Source organism: Lepisosteus oculatus, chromosome 25 (genome assembly GCF_040954835.1).
Source record: "Lepisosteus oculatus isolate fLepOcu1 chromosome 25, fLepOcu1.hap2, whole genome shotgun sequence".
Taxonomy (NCBI): Eukaryota; Metazoa; Chordata; class Actinopteri; order Semionotiformes; family Lepisosteidae; genus Lepisosteus; species Lepisosteus oculatus.
The window spans coordinates 2,901,296-2,922,394 of record NC_090720.1 but is presented as its reverse complement, the minus strand read 5'-3'; the positions used below and the strand labels follow the sequence as shown (position 1 = coordinate 2,922,394).

Below are 21,099 nucleotides of genomic sequence, written 5' to 3'. Positions count from 1 at the left end.
AAAGAAGTCGGACTCTTTAAGTCAAGTTTAACCACCAGACAGCCTGTTATTTTGAAATGTGTAATTTGGGCAAGAATTCTTCCAGCTGTAACCAACATCTGCTTCTATAAAGCATAATTTTCTTCTGTGGATGTCCTACCTATGTATCATCCATGTATATGAAGGAGATGGACAAAATAATGGAAACACCAAGCAATATATGAATATTTATTAACTAATAGGGAGTTGGGTTGCTGAACAGCCTCAATCATTCTTGGAATACTGTTATACAAGTTTTAAACTGTTTCCATTGGGATACTGGACCATTCCTCAAGAAGGAAAGCCTCTAGTTCCCGGAGAGACGAAGGAGATGGAAATCTACTCCACACTCATCGTTCCAAACCTTTCCATAAAGGTTCAATGGCGTTTAGATCTGGTGACTGGGGGAGGCCATGTTTGACTTTGTTCTCGTGTTCACGAAACCAGAAGAAGTGTTGAGAAGAGTATGTGGGGGTGTTACTGCCTTGGAATACGGGAACATCTTGTGGAAACAATGTTTGTGTCATAGGGGTGCACCTCGCTGGCTGAATTATTGGCTGTAATTCTACCACGCAGGGCAATAATCAGACCCAGTGACTCCTGGCTTACTTTGGCTTTGTCCAAACATAAACCTGTCCAGATGTACAGTAGAAAAAGAGTAAAAGGCCAGACCGTATTACTTTTTTTCCCCACTGCTAAGAAATCTAGGTGTTGTGCTCATGAACCTAGGTTAGGCAATGCCGTGCACTGGCCTTGGTTACAAGCAGTTTCCGAATGGCAACCCTACCATACAGTAAATATCAGCTTTGTGAATCTCACAGCGTACAGGTTGTGTTGAGACTGGGTCGGGGTGTAGGTGCAGATTTGCGTAGAGGTCATTTTTGAGGGCAGCCTTGAGGAAACACCATGTGAAATCAGAGCGGGGGACGCCATCCTCCCTTGGTTGGCTCTGGGGAACCACGCGCACCCCCCAGGGGCCTGTCAGGGTCGGGGGCCCCGCAGACAGACCCTCCCTCTCAGCCCACCGTCGCCAGGGGCCTTGCTGCCAAAGCCCCTCTCATTTCCACCTCGTCACCACGGGCCTCCTGCTCCTAATTACAGTTAATGGCACCACTTCATTTGAAGTAGCTGCCTTTATAAGTGCGTCTGGGTGCTGCTTTGTTGCTGTGCTTCTGGGTACTTTTTTAAAACGCTTAACTATACGAGAACAATTAAGGCAGCATCACTTTACCACGTTAAACGCGCCCGGGAGGACCAGACATCTTTACCCTTTTTCATCCTTTAAACGAATTCCCCGTTAGGGACGGAGGTACACATTAACCTCAAATTTTAAAAAACGAAGCACATTCTCGGCACTACAGAGTCTTTTCTTTGCATCTCCTAGGGACATCCATGACACTGGAAAAAAAAAACACTTATACAACATCGACCACCTCGATGGTAAAGATTTTGTAACTCTCCAAAGCAAGCAAAACACAACCCCATAAGCAAACAAGACCAACAAATCAAAATTCAGCCACTACTTCGACTCAATCGCATGAATACAAGAGAAATTAAAAGCAAAATAAAGTAGTCACTTAGGGTGAAATTCGCCTCTGGCATCCTAATGCATGATTGATGCACTTTCCCAGTTCGTGTCACCAAGTTCCAGGAATGCTGGAACTTCACAAATGCTACATCTCCATGGGCAAGGACTGCTTAGAACTTGGGAGCTTAACCTCCCCTGAACTGAAGCTTCTCTTTCCTGCTTATCTCCCTACCTTGGTGAGCGCCCCTGGGTGAAAAGTCCAGCGGATGTTATTGCTGTACTGGACTCTGACATCCCCCCGGTCAGTGATCCTGTGCACAGTTCCTATTCGGCTAATGTACTGTAACATAGAACAGGAGAGGCCGTTTAGTCATTGATTCACAGCAAGCTTTGAGCGTCAGGTGTGCAGATCTGGAATAACAGATACCAATTTCACTGTACGGATGTCTACTTTTATGCATCCAGCCTGGCTATTGTCAGCCAGAATGATGCAAAAAGCATGCTTTGAGACCTTTTCATAAATACACAGGTTTATGTAGCAGTGTATTTGCATGCACCTTTATTTGGATCGTCAGCCGTGTGTGTATGTGTGTGTGTCACCCAGTTCTGGGAACTGAAAGCTGAACTCCTGAGTAGGCTCTGTGCTTTCTAACCCAGTCTATGGTAAAGCAGCATTCAACATACACACTTCATTTGTTTGCATTTAGTGCAACCCGCACCTTCATTGCAATCCTGCTCTTGCAATTAATCAATTTACTAATTAAAAGGATGATTACAGTAGTATGCTGTATGACATACAGTAAAGGCAGTGTGCTCATCAGCCCTGACCTGAGTGATACACTCACAAACTGTAAAGCTGTCTTGATGCATGTTTTGGTGGAATAAGAAAAATAGACACAAAAGCATCCACTGCATTTAGAAAGCAAAAATAACTCAATTTTCTTCAAGGGGCAAACCACCTTCTCTGCACTGAAACCAAAGACCCCAGACAGGTTCAAATCCCTGACTCATGCTCAGTGCTCTTCCACAGCAGAACAGGTTTTTCTAGAGATTACGTTCTAGGGATGTCTTATCGCCCACATGTCCAGATGTGGACACAGTAAAACAAAAAGCATAGTCTCTTACCTCTGACACCAGAATTCACAAGGCTTTTAAATGAAACATCCCCATACCAAAAAATACATAAATACGTGTCTTAATGAAATATCGGTGTAACAAATTCTGAAACCGTTTGGAAAAAGCAGCTGCATACCACTGTGGTGCCTGAATTTGAACAAAGACTGTTACTGAATACTGATGCAATGGCAGCTCTAGTGTAGGTGAGCACAGGTGCTATCCTACACTTTGCAAGAGAAACACGGTGCAGTGGAGGAGTTTCATACACGCAGCTGCTGGAAACCACCTGAGCAGGCACAGAAGGCGCCGAGAGACGGAGAGCTAGCGGAAGCCGTACCTCCGCCATCTTGGGGTTCCAGCCTCCGTGACCCTCCTGCATCTGCCGCAGGATGTCGACCTCCAGCAGGCACTTCACCTTGTCCCCCTGCTGGAAGGCGTGTCCGTCGGCGCTCTCCTGCCTCTGGAGCTCCGCGTGCTCCCCTGCGCGAACAGCCAGTATGGCGGAAAGGAGGAGAAGTGTCAGGAGCTCGTTCCAGCCGGTCTCCCCCGGGCCTCTGACCGGGCTGGACCGCCGTCCCGGAGACGAGTCCTGGACGCTGAGCTCAAGTCCAGCGATCAAGGTGCACGCGTAATTGCTCTGCTGCCTCAGCATGCCATAAACGTCTCAGCACACACACACACAAATAAAGCAGTGTGACTGCACTGTAAAAATAATAAAACACTGCGTTACAGTAACTTATGGCTAAGCTTTCATAGCACGTTAAACGCCATGTGAAATTTTAGGGGGTTGATTTAATTTTACGGTCTTTTTTATAAAAGCGTTTTACTTGACAAATGCATTTACTTAAATGTTTTCAAATTTCACTTGTTCACAAATTCAAGCACGTCATTTGACGCAAACAATGCCAGAGTCACAAAGTTAAGACCGAACTTGACTGTGTTGCTTTGATTCGCTGTTGGGATGAGCTGTATGTCCTGAGTGAGATTATATTCCCGTGCTTCTTTGCCCTGGGTATACAGTCAGAAGAAGGGGGAGCGGGATGTTTGTGGATCTGCACCTCATGGCAAGGATAAGACAATGGTGATGATGGTAATGATAAAGAAGAAGCTGAAAAAGAGTGAAGGAACAGACAAGTATCCCTTAAACAGCATTCCTACCTACCTAACTTGGGGAGGTGATCTTTGTAGTAATAGCCCCCTGCAACGTCAGAGACGTACTTGAGGTCCACCTTGCCCTTGTGACCCATTCGGTAGACGTTCGTGGTGCCATTGGACCACGTCACACTGGCCACGCTGCGCCCCGACTCAGTGTCCCATCCACGGATATCCACCACCTTCCCAATTTTCCCTTCTCCCCCTGGCCACACAGACAGGAGGAAGATGATTATGCATCCGCCCTGAAGGAAGAGACCTCAGAACAGAAAGTGTGCAATCTCTCTTTGCCGAGAGCCATTACGAAAGAGGCTGTGGTTGTTGTGCAAAAAGACAAAAAAAACAAGAGACCAAGTCTGTTTTCACACATACGCACTGCATCAAAGGACACAAACAAGCAGCGGTTGTTTTATCCTCCGGTATCTCCACAATTCTGCAAAACAAGATGTTAAGACAGAAGCTTGGGTTATTAAAAGCCTCACCAGAGCATAATGGAAAGTGAAGAGAGAAAAGTATTACAGTCAACAATTTAGTTCTGAATCATTAGAGGATGCAATGGGAACACAACTCCTTTAAAGATTTTAATAGCGAGCACACAGCAGCAAACATGTCATCCAGCTCTCCAGAATTCACTCTGCAAAATCCCTTCTGTAAATTATTCAAAAGTTGTCAAACACCCTCCAACAGAACTGGTGGCCAGTATGCAGGCTCTGGGTGAAGTGAATGGTTCTCCCAAATTAAAATACAGCTTCTTAGGGGAAACAGGCATTACTGACTGAGAAATTAATTTTCTGTGGTCAGATCCCAGAGATCACAACAGGTCCTTTGGAGTTAGCAAGGCTGCTGATAATATTCTTCGGCTTCTGCTAGAGCAGTGAGTGGAAGCGTGGGATATCACTGTGCAGTTTGCTGTTGAGTAAGGCTCATGGCTCCCTACCCACTCACTGCTTTGAAGGCTGCTTATGTACTGCAGCAACTCTGCAAATTGTAGAAGCGCCTCAGGAGCACTGACAGCATTGCTTCTTACTGTAACACTGGGAGGTGGACAGCAGAGGGAAATAACTCTGTGGGCTGATGCAAGTGTCACAACATGTCTAAAAAAATCATGTAAATACAGCATATGCACAGCTCGGACAAATTTGAAAGGTTGACTGGGAAGATGGATGTCATTCAAAACACATTTCATTGATAAATACACATCAAAACCAAAGAAAAATCAAGGTGTTTGACAAACATTTAAAGACAATATATACTTGATTGTGATATTCTGCTTAATATTATTGTTTAAAGTTAACTTATAATATATATCTAATATCCTTTTTGAGTGCAATTTCAAAACTCAATAGAGTTCTCATGACACAATAAAAGACTTCAGTCTTTCTGCTGTACCTGCTTTAGACTTTTTATGAAAGTGAAAAGATTGAGATAGGTATTAAAGACTTTCTCTGCACAGATATTCTCAGAATGGTTTGTTAAAACCTGCTGACCTGGAGATCTGTCATGGGATGACTGGGAAAACATCATCTCGCACTGCAACCCTACGCATGTATTTCCCGACCTATGTGGCTGGAGATACTGACAATCCCTGACAGTCACTTTCCAAAACCCAAGCTCAATCTCTCAGATTTTCCACAATGTATCAAAAGCTTTTGAAAGAAGTCTCACCAGCAAGTCAGAAATTCTGAGTCACTCAATGTGATTCTGTGTAACACCTGACGGTTTTTTTTAAACAACATGATGAAGACCAGAGCTCCCATCTTCTCCAAACATTTAATCTCTGACTACAAGCTAAAGAGAGAGACCAGGCCCCTTACAAAGCTGTCTGTATCTGGTAACTTAAAACAAATTCATAAGACAGAGTCAAGTTTTCGTTTGTGCCTAAGCAGTGGAACTAAAAACCAGAACCTAATTTCCAAGTTCAAAACCTAAGAAGTTGTGAGACTTGTGCTTTTTGCAGTGTCCTTCTCAAGTGTGACTACAAAATTTACATTTCTATTACATAACAGAAATAGGGAAGAATTTCTTCAGAAATTAACTCAGATATTCCAGCAAAACAACTGCGAATGAAATGCCTCCTGCCTATTTCTCTGCAGGCCTGTCTGCGCTCTTATAGAGGAACAGAGACCTAAAGGTTCCGCTTGTTTTCGATGGTTCTTATATTTCACGGACTGGTAATGAGGAAAAAACACAATTTGCAGTTCTGCTTCTTGAGACTTACTCATTAAGTACAAAAACACAGATGACAGGCTTAATGGTTCATTCCAAAACCAGCGAGCAGACATTTCGACTCGTTCTTTCACCCAGGGAATTTTGGTCGTAGCACAAATGATTTTGTGGTTCCTGCTTTTACCTTTAACCCAGTCCTCAACAACTCCTCACAAGCACCGCCCACACACACCAAAATACCCAAACAGTGCAACACCTCTTACAGATGTTAACCCACCCCAAATTGTATTTTTTTTAATCCCTGACGTTTTCTAGTTCACATTTACTGGGCTGGTATCAAAGTACGTCTTATTCACTTGCATAGGCTTGAGGAAAGATATGGCACCAGTGTTGGGGGAAAAAGGTCACATCACACATCAACAGAAAAAACACCAAGCGACAGTTAACATTACCCCAAAACAGTTTGAATTTCAGGTCCTCTCTCTGGGTAAAGGAGGCAGGACATAATCAGGAATAAGAGGGACTGAAGATGGGCTCCTATACCACTGTCACATTGTTAATTCACCACCTTCAGTGCTCCTCATACCAGATTGTACGTGTACAATAAACACAATTTGTGCTCCCTTACATCTGAATTTACGGCAAAAAGTTTGTTTTACAACCACAACACAGCTGTAGCGTTATTTATCTGTATTTAATTTTCCGTACAGATACAGTACCACCAGTGTACAATTATATTCATTCTGCTCACCACCGATTTATCAGCTCTTCACGTAATTTCAATGAGAAATTACTTCTCAATGTCTGCGTTTTTGGTTTGCACAGCGTTTTTCAGGAACGCATCTGGTCGGCAAACCAAGAGCTGCCTGTGCAGTGTTTTTCACTCATCTGGGCTGTAGGGTGCCGAAGTGGAAAAAATGATGTTTCGATGGCATAAAGAGAAGGAATTAGATTAAGGAGTTATCACCAGTTTGCTGTTAAAATCGAACTCCTGCACTCCCTCAGTGCTTGTTTTTGATGCAAAATACAGATATGTTCTGTCATGCCAAGGAAAACAGTGTGTTTTACAGTAAATAAACGCTCAAAGCTTTACTTTTCTGAAAATCCTTCTTTCTGGAAACATCTGTTTGCCAGACTAAAAGACCCACTTCAAAGAACAATTAGCAACTTTAACGCAGAGACAATGATTCATGCCTCGAAACAAACTCATTTTGTGAAGCAGATTCAAAAAGCTGCCCGGCACTCAGGCAGCTGCATTTTCCTTCCAGAAAAGCAATTAGGGTACAATGAAGGATTGGGGGTGGCTCAAAAAGAGGTTCAAAAACCACCTGCAGCACATGTTTACCTTGAAAGCAATAAGAAGAGCAATAATGTTCACCTCTCTGCGCCCACAGCTCACGTTTTGCCCCCACAGGACAGAACAGACACTCGGCCCTTCCCTGCTGACTCACCGTCCTGGTTGCCCCAGTCCCAGTCCGGTCCTCGCACCACTCTCACCCCCTGGAAGATCCCCTTCAAAATTATCCGGGAGAGGTTCTGCCGCGGCGTCAGGGCGACTCTGCGAAAAATAGGGCACCGGTTAGGAAATCAGAACATCGCCGGCACGCTGGACACGGAAGAAACATTTCTGTACAGATCCCGCTCTGCTCGGAGCTGCAGAAGAGCAAATGGCACTTCTTGTCAGCACTGAGCTTCCTGCTTCTTCGTGTGCGATAAATGGCCCAAGCCATCTCTTTGTCATCAAACGGAGGACAAACGGCTTCATTTCACTCCCTCGTTTCGCACTGCGTGGTGTAGGGAAACTTGTTTCTTTATGCAGCAGCGCAGGAGTAATGTGCGACTTCTAAACCGATGGTTGCAATAGCAAAGGAAGGCCCAGCGAAGTAAAAGTATCTCACAGTGTGAATGTCTTTTTCGCTACTGCCTCAAGCACAGCAATCAGCTAGTCTTGGCGGTACCCTGCGGGAGTCTGTACAGCAGACATGGAGGCAGTCAAAGCTGGTCCAGCTGGTACTACAGTACCAACAGGATAAAGCATAAAAACCACAGGACTCTCCCGACTGTGCAGCTCTGAGACGGCAGTCTTATCAAAGCGATCCTGGAACACAATGGGGTGCTCTGAACCATAGCAGCTCTACAAAATCAATTGGAAGGCCAGGGGGGTACGAAAAAAAGAGTATTCCACAAAAGCTCAGTCATATCACTGTCCTGTGGAATCGCTTTTCCAGAAAAATGGTTTACATGCACTTGGTTGCTTTTCAGAATTAAAGAGTTGTGCCCGCTATTGAAATGGCTGTAGCATGAGGTTCCAGAGCAAGCTTTGACTGGCCTGAGCAAAACTGAGCATTTAAACTAATAACACATTTGAACACAGCAGTCTATTATATTCTGTCCTTCCTGTCAGCAATTCAATCATCCTTAAAATGGGATCTAGAGTGCACCTACAGACCGCAGAGAGAGAACTGAAGGCTTCCGGGGAAGACCTACCTGATGGTGAAAATCTGGTCTGAGCTCTGTGCAAAAGAGCTCCCTATTCCCATACTTTCTGAAAAAGCTCAGCGCCCAGCTCGCATTTTACTGCAGGACTTTCCGAGACCAGGTTTCCTGTTGCTTGCTAAGTTTTGTCCAATGATGAAATGGTTCTCTTCTTCTCTTGCTAGCAGGATTAAGTTTTTTTTTTTTACTTTTGGGCGGTATGGGAATGGGCCGAGATATACATCTGAAAAGAAAGTTGGGAACTGGTGTCCCTCTTTGCCCAAATCTGCTTCTTCTGAAAAAACGCCGACACTCTTCACTGCACTGAGTTTAAATCCTAAGCACAGGCTGCCTGTCTAGGACACGCTGACAGGGATGTGTGCGTGTCCGATCTGATCCCCCGCCACCAGACTGCCTTAGCTGAAGCCTGCAGAATCAAGCCAGGCCTGGCCATCCACCCCCAGTCTCACCTCCTACATCCCCTTGGCCTGTCCTGGCCAGCACTGGACCTGCGTCAACAGCCAGACACAACAGATGTCCCCAGGGCTTATAGCTCTAAGCTCTTTCTTGTGAAGAGATTTCTTTCTCTGAAGCACTGCAGCCCACTTGTCTAGCTCGGGGACTGCAGTTGTGTCAGCAGGGGTCTCCTGGTGCAGTTCCATTCTCCTTTCTCATATGAATTCACGGGGACACGTTAAGCAAACAAACTCCATTGTGAAATTTTGAATTCATGAACTGCAGGGTCAAATCTGGTAAGGGTTTTGGATGAGAAAACTACTAAGAAAAAAATAGGTAGCTGATGATTTTCATTTTAGTGTTCTGAGAGTGCATTTCATTTTCCCCAGAACACTAACACTTTTAGGAAGAAAAAAATGGTCTACATTAGCTGTTTCTGGTTATCTGCACCTGTGCAGATGTGCTTTTTTTGCACACAAGGTCACAAACTTGTTAACCTGGGAGGCTCACATGCAAACCCTGCTGCTTCAGAAGCAAACTTTTTTAAAGGCTTTGAAGGCCAAGGGGGCGGCCGCCGTGTCATGAAAAGGAAACAGGTTTTACCTCACAAATAACCACAATCAGATTTAAATGAACAGAAAGAAAAGCTTCACTTTGTCCTTTTTTCTGTTATTGAATTTGATCATGCAGCGTTTTAGGAACATTTGTCACGTATTGGCGTAGAAAAGGGACACGAGTTCTCTTTTTCTGTGTGTGTGGTTTTGGTCTGATCAGCATTCCCCAGAGGCACTCCTTCATGGTGTGTGAATTTATGGTGCACTGTGCAAGAATGACCTTCAGAGACTGTGACAACTCCATAATCTGAAGCCACTCTCAGGTCTCTGGGACTCTGGGAATACATTTTCACCGCAGGATGGAGGTAGCTGGGTTTGCAACTAAAATGGAAATGTTGAGCAATATTTGCCCAGGCTGCCCATTTAAACTGACTAAAATCTAAAAACTCCAACTTGAATAATAACGTGAATGACCACAGCTGAAGAAGGCTCCACAGCTGAAACGTTGTGTTTTCTTTTCTCTTTACAGCAAAGAATAAACCTATTACTTGTTCATTTACAGTATGTGTTTTCTCACTAACTGCAGTTATCTCTAATCTTGAATTGCATAATACTAATCCAGGTAAGCAAATTTAGGACTAATGCTCACCATGCAGTTGTCTCCTTTCAGAATAACAGACCAGGACCTGCTCTGTTTTTTCTAGTTGTTCAGTACATGCCTTAAAGTACCTGAAATCTCTGTGCTATTTAGTTGGAAACCTCTGCGCTGAGTAATGAGAGTATGAGTCTGCCACAGAAAACATCTGTCTAATCAAACCAAGTAAAAACAGTACAAAGAAAGAAAATGAGAATCTTTTTTTAGAATTTATCCTTTGTGCCCTGCAGTTTTTCCAAATTCTCTATACCCAAAAGAAGTCACGAAAAGACCATTTTCAATCTGAGCCAAGCATTAAAAAAAACATTTTAAAAGATTTCTGTGAAATATTTCTTGTGCAACATTCGAGGACAATGAAAGGGCTTCTATGCACTATGTTCATTTAGCTCATTTCAGAAATTTCAATCAGGGAAATATAAATTGGTAGGCATCATTCAATTTGCGAATAGATCCCCATAACAGTGTTTGTATGAGAGCACAAGTGCGTGAGCCCTGCAAAATCCTTGGAGACAGCAAGCCCACCAAGCCTCAGCTGCTGTAGGACACGTGTGTACCGTCTCTGACACTCCCAGTCACAGCTGGCTAAAGACAACCACCCTGAACCACTCAAGACTCCCAGACATGACCACACTCTCGTACAGTGCTCACAGAAGAGTACTTCCCAGAACATATTGTTCCGGGGATACCAGTATCTGTAAAACACGCACAGGAGCAGCACTGTCTGAACTAACAGCGTAACAGTGTAGTGTAATCTGAGGGATCAAGAGATCAACCTGACCTCCCCACCCCCTTGCATAATCAGTCCAAGGTTACAGAGATTTCTGATACAAAAAAGAGAGACAGATGTAGCGGGACTCAATGAGACTTTATCCTCTAACACAGGCAAGACTCTATTCCAGGGCGTGCTATTTCAACAGCACAGACATCTCGTTTTAGCAACACTATTTTTTCTTGCCGGGGAATGGCACACACAATGCAGCGGAGTGAGCTGCCCCATGCAACACTGTCTGCATGCAAATACGTACCCCCAAGAAAACTGCTCTATGACGCCCCCTGTTGGCAGCTGATGGCACTGGTGTTCCCATAGCCAGATAGCTGATTCTGCGGTTTCAAATTAAAAGCCCAGAGGATGATCTTTTCCCTCCTTGCTCCGTCATGCTGTGTCTCTTGATGAAGTAATTCACAAATTAATGCATTTAATTGTCTTAGACAAAGAATCTGAGATAAGTCAGCATGAAAAAAGTCAAAGCAAGACATTTTGCTATAAACTGCACATGAAACCTAAGCGCAATATCAACTGGTATCTAAATTCAACCCAATGGCTACCTGTTGTGTGATTTTCGTTTGACAGAATTCATGCATATAATCATTTACAGTACATCACTGATAAACGTGAAATTGTCCACCTGTTTGCTGTTTTATGTCTTTTGGCTGTTTGCGAATGTTCTGGACCTTCGTGACACAAATCAGTGCTCTTCCAGTTGTTGATTACTTTGTTAAAAAAGTCACATTATAAGAAAGTCAAAGATGATGTTTCTGCTTTATTTGCAGGCAAAAAGGGGTAAATGATATCACATCTGCAGTGATTACATTTCAATGTCATCTAAAAAAAAAGGCAAGAAAGAACAGCCTTTAAAGAAGGTGACACCACTCCTGAATTTACACAGTAAACAAGACGGTGTGGGTGGGAACAGGAGTCCTGTTTGACCAATAACTGCCCTTCCTGCCTCCACCCTCTCCCTCAGGCCCAGCACCAATGGCCCACAAGAAAACAAGAGCTCCGCTGGCGATGTCACTGTGCAGGGAGGGGAGGCTGGTCCAGGCGGTGCCAGGAAGCTCTCGGCAGGGTTAGTGTCTGCGGCTCTCAGGCGGCCAGATGGAAGGCAGTCTGCGTTCAACAGGGGATAACACTGTCCAGAACACTCTCCACAGTACCGAAGAACTAGGGTTCAGGCTGAAGACAATCACTCACTACCACAGCATGCTTAGGCCAATGACGGCCATTTAATTAGCTGCCCATAGTGGATAAAAACAGAGAATCCCCATCCAGTAACATGTCTTGCTCTATTAGCAAGGATGGCATGAGCAGGAAGAGGCATGTATTCTAAAAGGCTTTGAAATACATGAGGCCCGGGCCAATCCCATTGTTCTGGTAGGATCACCTTCAGCTGGGGCTGTGAGGGTAATGCTGTGCAGGCATGACGTTGGTGGTACACAGAATTTCCACCAACTTCACACACTTCACACACCTCAAAAATACTGTGAAACGATTTATAATTGAATCAGAGTCGACTGAAACAGCATGTTCCACCAGTTTTTAAACTGGAGGGGCCAGGGAAGGAGATAGAAGTCTATTGCTTTCCCAGCCAAATCAGTCATTCTTCGTCATTGACACAGTGCATTCATCTGATTGAGGGTCCCTAATATTTTATCCAGTGAGCATCCGTTTATGTCCATATTAACACAGCGTCACTAGAAACCTTCTCCCTTCAAATACAAATGCAATATAAAAAGCCCAGAACAGCTTTATGTGAAGTGTACCGAGATGCACATGCTGGGTGTGCATTCTGGCTGCCAATCAGGCAAGGATAATGAGAACACTGGGCCCTGCTGTAGGGAGACTGATTGAGTGGGGCTGTGGACGCGGGGCCTGGACTTTATCAAAGTCAGGGTGGCTAATTAGCTCTACTGGGAGCAGCACAGGAGATGCACAGCAAAGATCGATGCCATCCCTTCGTCTTGGAAACATGAATGGTTTTCAATCACAAGAACCTGGTTCTGACACACGGGCAATTACAGTCCATTTCTGAGGCGGCCCAACTATGATATGAGTTCTTTAAAAAAATGTGCCGTGCAGTCACTGTCATTTTTACCTCAGGGCGTTCTCCATGACATGTCATCCGTATTTTGCTTTGCTCTCTGTGCAACCAGACAACACCGAACACCGACCTCCCCCTTCCCCCTTGTTCCAACAGGAAGAGATTACAGACCTATCTGGCACCAAAAAGAAAGACAGATGAAGCAAGACGTAATAGACTTTACAAGTCTGTCTGCAACTGTATGTCCCCTCGCAGCACAGATCTCTCGGTTTAGCACCTCTCCTTTCCTTCTCTGGGAATGGCACACACAACGTAGCACGGTGAGCTGCCTCACACAACACTGTCTACATGCAAATACCCCCCCAGAAACCGGCTCTACGGCTCCCCCTTATTGGCAGGCAGCCAACAGGGAGCACTGGTTTTCGGTTCCCACAGCCACCTGTTGCTTCAGATTAACAGCACAGAGAATGAGCTCTTCTCTCCTTGCTCTGGCAGGCTGTCTCTCTTGAGAGCGTAACAAACCTACGCCGTACGCCAGACATGAAAAGAGCAGCCAGCAGCGTCTTTGAATGGACACATTTATGACAGGCAACACAGAGAAACAAGAGAGCATGGACTCGCAGGTAGGATGCTGGGAGCTGTGGGAGCGTGGAACCAGGACAGCTCAACTGTCCTTTGCGGGGAACTAGAAGCAGGAAGAACCTTTCCTACACTCTGAATAATGAAAGCCAGCTTTTTCAGCAGCCCAGACAGTGGCTGTGTCTGTTTAGCCAAAGGCATTCATCACTGCCACGGAGCAAAGTAACCACATGGCGATCAATTGTTTTAATCTTTTGAATTTTCACACCGCAAGTGAATGGCACTGTAAGGCCGACAGCGAGGCAGCCTCTGCAAATGCAGAGGAAGATTTTGGGTCCCCTTCCAGCAAACCCAAACCCAGGAGAATCGGCAGTGACGCACAACACGATCTGATGCGAAAATCCTGAGGCAGAAATGCTTTGGCGATTGTCTTTGTATGTAAAAACCCCCCACAAAACTGTCAAAAACATGGATTCCCCAGGCGGAGGAGCACAGCAGTGCAGAGTGCAGCTGAGGGAAAGCCAGGGGTCTCGGGAGCACAGCGCCTCCTCTGGCTTCCCGGAAGACTGCAGGCCTGCGGGGCTGCACCTGGGCACCCCTCCTCCTCTCACAAGGGGGGCTGCGGGGCCGGGCTGAAAGACGAGTGCCTCAGAGGTGGGTGGGACAAAGGCCCTCATCCGGCCCCGAGCCGCGGCTGCAGGGTTTGTAGACGTGAAAAACGCACAACTCTTGATTCCAGACCTTCTGGGTCTATAACAGATATTCTGATTCTTAATTTCTTTAAATGACAATGACATTTTTTTTTACCGCTTTATAAACTGGGGGCTCTATATTTACAACGGTTTAAAACATATAAATGGCGTTTTTTTTCTTTCCTCATTTTTAATCCAGGGGGCTCGGATGCCTCCAAGTACCACAAAAGCAAGTTTGCCTCTCTGAAAACATTAAGAAATGGAAAAAATGGAAGGAGAACAAACTAAATTAAAACTTAAATTAGAAACTAGATTAAATTCTTAAAACGCAGGAAGAACTCTGCTTGGTTGCTGGACTACAAAAATGTTTTTTTGAAGAGCCCTTTCTTTACAGGCCTTGTAAAGCGCTGTGAGTGATTCAGACCCTAATGGGAATAATGAGAACCTACGTTTAATTGAACTGCCAGGCAAAAAGACAGACGACCTAGGAGCATCTTAGTCCCATTTTACAAGAAAAATTCATCTTTAAACCTACAAAGGGACTGGCAAATTTAATTAAAAGGGAACTTAAACCATCTTTCCCTTAAATGAAGGTGAATAAAATTCACTTATTTTCTTTTAACAAAAACTCAAAGAGAAAAGGAAGGGTTTTGAGTGAGTCAAGCACATACTGTATGCCATGAAAAAAATTTAACAAGCTCTAATGTCAACCTCTAACGCTGATGCTCTTTAGGTGCTGGCGAAAGGAAAAAGTATTTCGCCTGAAACACAAAAACAAAATAGGATTCATTTGATATTTTCCACGCACAATTTAATCTCTTATTTAAGACAAGCGATGGGAGGTTGAAATTCTCTGCATGCTGGATTAAAACTAAACCACAAAAAGCGAAGCGCACTATTCTCAGAAAAGCTGCAGGGCAAAAGAAACTCCGAGTCCCTAGAGGGTTTGAGGAGCACATGGCTCACTAGCTGAGGGGAGAGCAGGTTACGTGCGGACTACACAGGGCGTCTGATGTGGCTTCAGTAACTGGGGCACAGCTGCCTGGACAGCTGAGGACACTGGTGCTTGTGCTTCCTGGTGAACTCATGGGCCACTACGCCCCTGCCCTTATACTGCACTATCCACATTCTCAACCTCAGACAACATGACAGCTAGCAATATTTAACAATAATAATAAAATTCTGACCGGTAACTTTAATTTGTTGAACTAAATATCTCTTGTACAGCCTCAAGTTGAAATAAGATATGTTGTTCAAAATCCCGGTGAGGTGAATGGACAGTAAAATAAGCTGGGCTCTTTAAAACGGTGAATCAAGCCACATCTACAAGCTTAATCTGTGGAACAAGTGAGAAACACGAAGACCCGAGCAACAGTTAAAACGCTGTTGGGTCTTTTGTGATGTAAACCAAATTTGGTTCTGGATCATTTATATTCAAATCTGCCCAATTACCCAGTGGGCAAAACAGAGGTCAGGAATGACTGCATGACTTTCATATGATGCTTTGTAATTGAATGCTCAGCACTGGGAATTTGACACAGAATTATCTATAGCTCTGCAACATTCATGTGACTGGAATACTGTCTGGCACCCAGACATGCAACTGTTATGACCTGGACCTCTAGGCCAAGTACTGTACATGACGGGCCCTGAAGAAGCAGCTTCAGTACACTGGTACACTGTCAGGCCCAGTCAAGCCCATGTGGAAATGACAGCAACTAAAAAGTCCAGTTCCAAATGAGAAATCAAAAAATCAAAAATAAGATTATACAGATCTTGTTTCTTCCGTAAGTGGGCAGGGCGTAGCGCACAGCGCCTGGTTTGGGGGGGGGGGGTATTGCATCTTCTGCTCTAATCACACCATTTTGGCTCCCACAACTCACAGTTTGATTTGTGAATGCAGTTGTCTCTCTGCATTAATAAGGGTCACCCACCACTGCGCTCCCTGATCATCACAGGCAGTTTTGGGACCAAGGCATGCAGGGGGCTGCTCAATCTGGAGGGAGAGGCAGAAACCATGTATAACCTAGAGTAGCTTAAGGGCACCTCTCCTTCCAAGACAAGGACATAGGCTCACACCTGCTTAGCTTCACTGAGTTACCAGTTGTGTGCTGCATGGCGGTATAGCTGTTGACTACAGTAGCTATTTGTTCCCTGGGTTTCCTCTGGCTATTCCTTGAAAGAAGCAAGAGAACCGGCTTCCATGATGAAAAATCATTCTACCTGCTGCCTACAGTATGTTAATACTTCTTCTTAAAAACCAGTTTTTCTGGTTCCGAGAGATGTTTTATTATCTATGTTTTTTTAAATGCACCCACATTTCTGCCGAAGTTAAAGAAAAAAGTTCTGTTGAGTAATCATTTTCAGTTTGACCCTACAGTACCTCCAAAAAAGAGAATAGCTCCAAAGAACAGGGAGAGCAACTAAACGGGCTTCCTGCTATGTTAAGTATGCGGTGCTGAAAGCAAGTTTCCCAGCTGCAATAGCTCACAGAAGAGAGACAGTTCGAAACACTTAACCCACTCTGAATCAATTCCTTAGAGCAAATGTCTGAAAAAATGAAGCAAAATATTATTGGTATGAATTGAATGCTATCGCATTGCACTATGAACACCAGCTGGGAGAGGTTTGTGTAAAATACTCCTGCTGTGCAGACTGATCCACGCGCAGACAAATTGTCACGTCTCTAGAATTAAGCCGTCAGCCCCCTTACAGCGCAGGCAGAAGACTGGTTCAGAAGACTTCATGGCAATCGTTAGTATGAAAGAAGAATAAGAGCATCTGGAAATTCTCACAAAAACAGGGGTCTGCTTCTCATACGAGAGCATCTCTAGACAGCGGACCCTCAGGGACAGAGATGCAGGAGCCGGTCTGTGCCCGGCTGGACTCGAGAGCTTTTTTAACTGCTGCAGTTTGAGCGCTGCACCCTGGGGGATTTCTCCACGGCGACACAGATGATAACTTCCGCATGGGAGAATGCCTGAAAAACCCAATGGAGGGTGAACAATTTAATGGAAGATTACACGAAGTGGGGAAAACACCCATCATGAAAAACAGCATCTCCCCCCAGAGTGGGGGCGGTGTGGTGGCTCTGTGTCTCAGGATCTGCGCCTGTGGCTGGAAGGTTGCCGGTTCAAATCCCGCAGCCGGCAGAGGAATCCTACTCTGTTGGGCCCCTGAGCAAGGCCCTTCACCCCAACTGCTCCAGGGGCGCCGTACGATGGCAGACCCTGCGCTCTGACCCCAAGCTTCTCTCCCTGTCTGTGTGTCTCATGGAGAGCAAGCTGGGGTCTGCGAAAAGATAATTCCTAATGCAAGAAAATTTTAAAGGGTTAATAAAGTGATGTTATTATTATTATTATTATTAAAACGAAACAGTGCCGACAGTAAAAACAAATGCCATCGTTTTCTCCACTGAATGCTCTGCCTTGAACTGACACTAACATGCCAAGTCGTATGTCCACTCCTGCACTGTCTCTTATCGACACCACACAATGCAGAAGAACAAAACATAGAATCACAATTAAAACAGATAAAGAGGAAAGCATATGTTCTGCTTTCGGATGGTGAAAACTCAGAAATTAATCACTGGGTCCGGTTTGTTTTTTGCATTTTCTTTTACATCAGCTGGATTTCTTGGAGATATAGCTGTTTTGTTCTTTTCACTGTGCTCAGCATTTAGCTAGGGAACAACTAGTGCAAACAAGAACATTACACAATGGCAGAGGATGAAGTCAACCTGTGTTGAAGAGCTCCTCTAAGACCTTTGAGTTGGGAGGTATGTGTGTCTGTATTTGTACATGCCAAGGTTGGATGACACCCTTGTGTAAGAGCAGGTCAGCTCAAAAATAAGATTGCAGATCTTTGCATTTTAGAAAATAAACTGTGATTCATTCGGTAACTCTTTCTCCTTATCCTCTGCTTCATTGCTTCATGGTTAAGCTTTTAGAAATTATGGTGCTGATAATATGGGCTCAGCTATATATACTGTACCACAGAGGCTTTGCCAGACATTAACACTGGTGATACGCTGGGTTCACATTGTATTTGGACTTCATAAAGGAGGGCAGCTAATAATAATGATAAGGAACAAGAAGAGGTAAAATCCATGCTTAAAAAAACGAAAACATGTTGATTTGGCAGTGGATCCGTTTTTCATGTGACGCATTACATAATTACAGTGGACTATTATAGCATGTGTTCTTCAAAATCATACAAAATGACTCTCATACTGCAATTCTAAATATAAAAATTAGCAACTGTAGGTTTTTGCAAGCAGAATTAACTCACCCCTTAATTACAAGTAGGCAGAAAGGTTTTTTTGCCTCATGCACAATTTAGAAATGTCTGCTTCTGATGTAATTTATTGTGGTTTCTTTTTTCCTCTCTACCGTATTGAAAGATTTTCCTGTCAGGGTGAGTCAACACTCTAAGGATGTGCTGAAATGATTAAGTGATTATCACAAGTGACACTTCACACCCTCCGTCCCACTGTGAAGTGCTGTGTGCCCTGGGACATCCCTGAAGAGAATACAGAGCATTTGCCTGTACCCATTTCTCTGTACAGCACATGACTCTGCATGTGTGGCCCAGAGTTAAAAGAAAAGGCTTTTCAGCTACTCCGATTCAAAGTTAAGGTCGCAGGTGTCTGGAGTGAGTGTGCTTGGCAGTGACTAAGGGCTTGCGATTATTTGGATTTTCCTTGACACCTGCTCAGAGATCCTGAGGATAAGGGCTAGCGTGCAGCTGACAGGTCCCTTCCCCCCTCCTCACCTCCCCGCCTCCCCTGGGCGCTCTCTGGAACTGCAGAGAAAATGCTGCAGCAGCTGACTTCCTGGTGGCCAACTGTGTCCTCACAGGGCAGCCAGCTCCAGCCTAGCCGCACTGAGCACTGTGAGAACGCTCCCTCTCCTTCTGTCTCGGCTCTGTCGTTTTGAATCAATCCCTCTGCCCTTCTCTCAGCTGCTCACATACATAGAAATGCATAAACATCAGAATGAGCGAAAGCAAGAGTTAGTGAATAACCGACCGGTTTACTCAGCTCAGCGGTAATCAGGTGCTTCTTTTTCCAGTGAAGTAAACACTGTATCATGCTCACATACTCTATCTCCATTCCCCTCTCCCTTTTAGATTTCTGTGTCTGCACAAAAAGTGAAGCTTCTTGAATTTTAATTTGCCCAGCCAACCTGAACCCTTTTCTTGTTACTGTTATTTACGTAACAAAGCTCTGCTCCACAACGATGAGAGAAATCAGAACAAGCCCCGCAGGCTGCCAGCATCGCCGGCCAGTCTCTTCTGGCAATACCACTGACAGCAGCAGCGCACCGACAGGGCAGTCACATGCTATTAGTTCACTGCCTACTTCCTACAGCAGGGAAGGTGAGGCTGGAGAACATGAGATCGCTTGTATCCCCACCCTCTTTCAGTATTCTGCAGATGTGGTCTTAAAACAAGAGTATCCATTAATATCTCCAGGCATCAAAGCCCCGGCGTCACATCTCACTGAAGGAGCTCATTGGTATTGATTTGCCTCTTTCTCCGCTGGCTAACATAAATTTTAATCAATGCTACCAGAGAACAAGGCCTTCGAGAAACAAGAAGAGGCCATTAGCTTTGTTTTTGCTTCACCTCATTTCTCCATGTGTCCCAAAGTGCACACATCGGGCCGCTCTCTCACGCATCTGTGCCATTTCATTAAAAGCCAGTGTTGTGGTTTTGCTCCTGCTTCGGTTCTGCGCCTGTATATCTTAGTCCATTTTTCATGTTACTTTCATTGCTCACTCCATTCAGACAGCAACGGAATTCTGCCATTCACCACATACAGTAGCTCTCTAGGACTTGACTTATGTCCACATGAAACAGAGTGAAGAAATAAACAGGATAAGCAGAATATTCAGCTTTATTCTTTGAATGTCCAATACCTGTTTGCATTTACATAACACTCATTCAAACCTGATTGATTTCAGTCACATTTAAAAAAATGTATTAACTGCTTGTGCTCCGTCACCCTTAGCTAAACAGGTTCAGCTGAATGGAGGACATTGGGATTACCACAGATAACTAGAGTGTGGGAAACAACTACAGTACCAAAGACATCTACTGTACATCGTGGTGTATCTTTTCATGAATCCATTGTTAGCTTTATAAAGTGCAGAAGGTACAGAAGACTGTTAAAAGGGCATAAAATACAAGAGATCAGCATCTTTCTCAGTCAGAAACTGATAGGCATGTCGCCACATTTATAATGCATCTGCATATTAACATGAATCTTTATTGATGTCATTGTGCTGTGCAGCGAGGCACACAGTCCAGGACTGCATAAACAGCCAACACAGCAGCTAACCTACCTTACTGCTGTCTCTGCAGTGAATGCATTGACAGAAGCAAATCAGTCTAAATAATAAATCCAAAACATGCTTAATCTAGGAATCTGTAGCAGGATACCATGCCTTCTTATCTGTTAGCCAGCACAGAATACGGAATTCAATTTGGGTGCAGAGGACAGAGTACATCCTGCAGAATTCATCCCTCACAATCCTCAGTAACCATAGCACCCATCCACTCTGCAGCCAATAGTGTTAACAGGCTGTGATCCGTGATCTGCAGCAGATTAATGACACATCTTACATTTTTCTTTCTACTACATTACAATGGCCTAGTTTTGAATGTCATGTGTACCAAAGCTGTTCGTTAAATTTTTTTAAAAAGATTTTTAGGAAGTAGCTGGCAGGGAAATACTTCACAGATGATAACAAAGGCATGTACGTACCAATGTGATGCACAAACCAGGGCTGCTAAAACAACTCCTATTCTGGCAGTTTTGTATATTATCACATTGCCTCTGGCTGCATTATGATACCAACTTATCACTCTGTCTCACAGCTTTTAT

At 44.4% G+C, this 21,099-nt stretch overlaps 1 protein-coding gene across 6 annotated transcripts in view; it reads right to left on the bottom strand.

The window, feature by feature from the left end:
* The window catches only part of mib2 (MIB E3 ubiquitin protein ligase 2), a 68,883-nt gene that overhangs the window by 19,839 nt on the left and 27,945 nt on the right, over positions 1 to 21,099 (bottom strand). For 4 of the 6 annotated variants that reach the window (XM_069183958.1, XM_006641981.3, XM_069183956.1 and 1 more), the window contains 4 exons: positions 7,432 to 7,538; positions 3,825 to 4,019; positions 3,000 to 3,142; positions 1,779 to 1,886 (listed from right to left, as the gene is read on the bottom strand). In XM_069183958.1, the coding sequence (XP_069040059.1) occupies positions 1,779 to 1,886; positions 3,000 to 3,142; positions 3,825 to 4,019; positions 7,432 to 7,538 (553 nt within the window). Of the gene's footprint in view, positions 1 to 1,778; positions 1,887 to 2,999; positions 3,143 to 3,824; positions 4,020 to 7,431; positions 7,539 to 8,467; positions 8,597 to 21,099 lie in introns of those variants that run through there. The other 2 variants (XM_015337052.2, XM_069183957.1) reach the window with 2 other exon arrangements.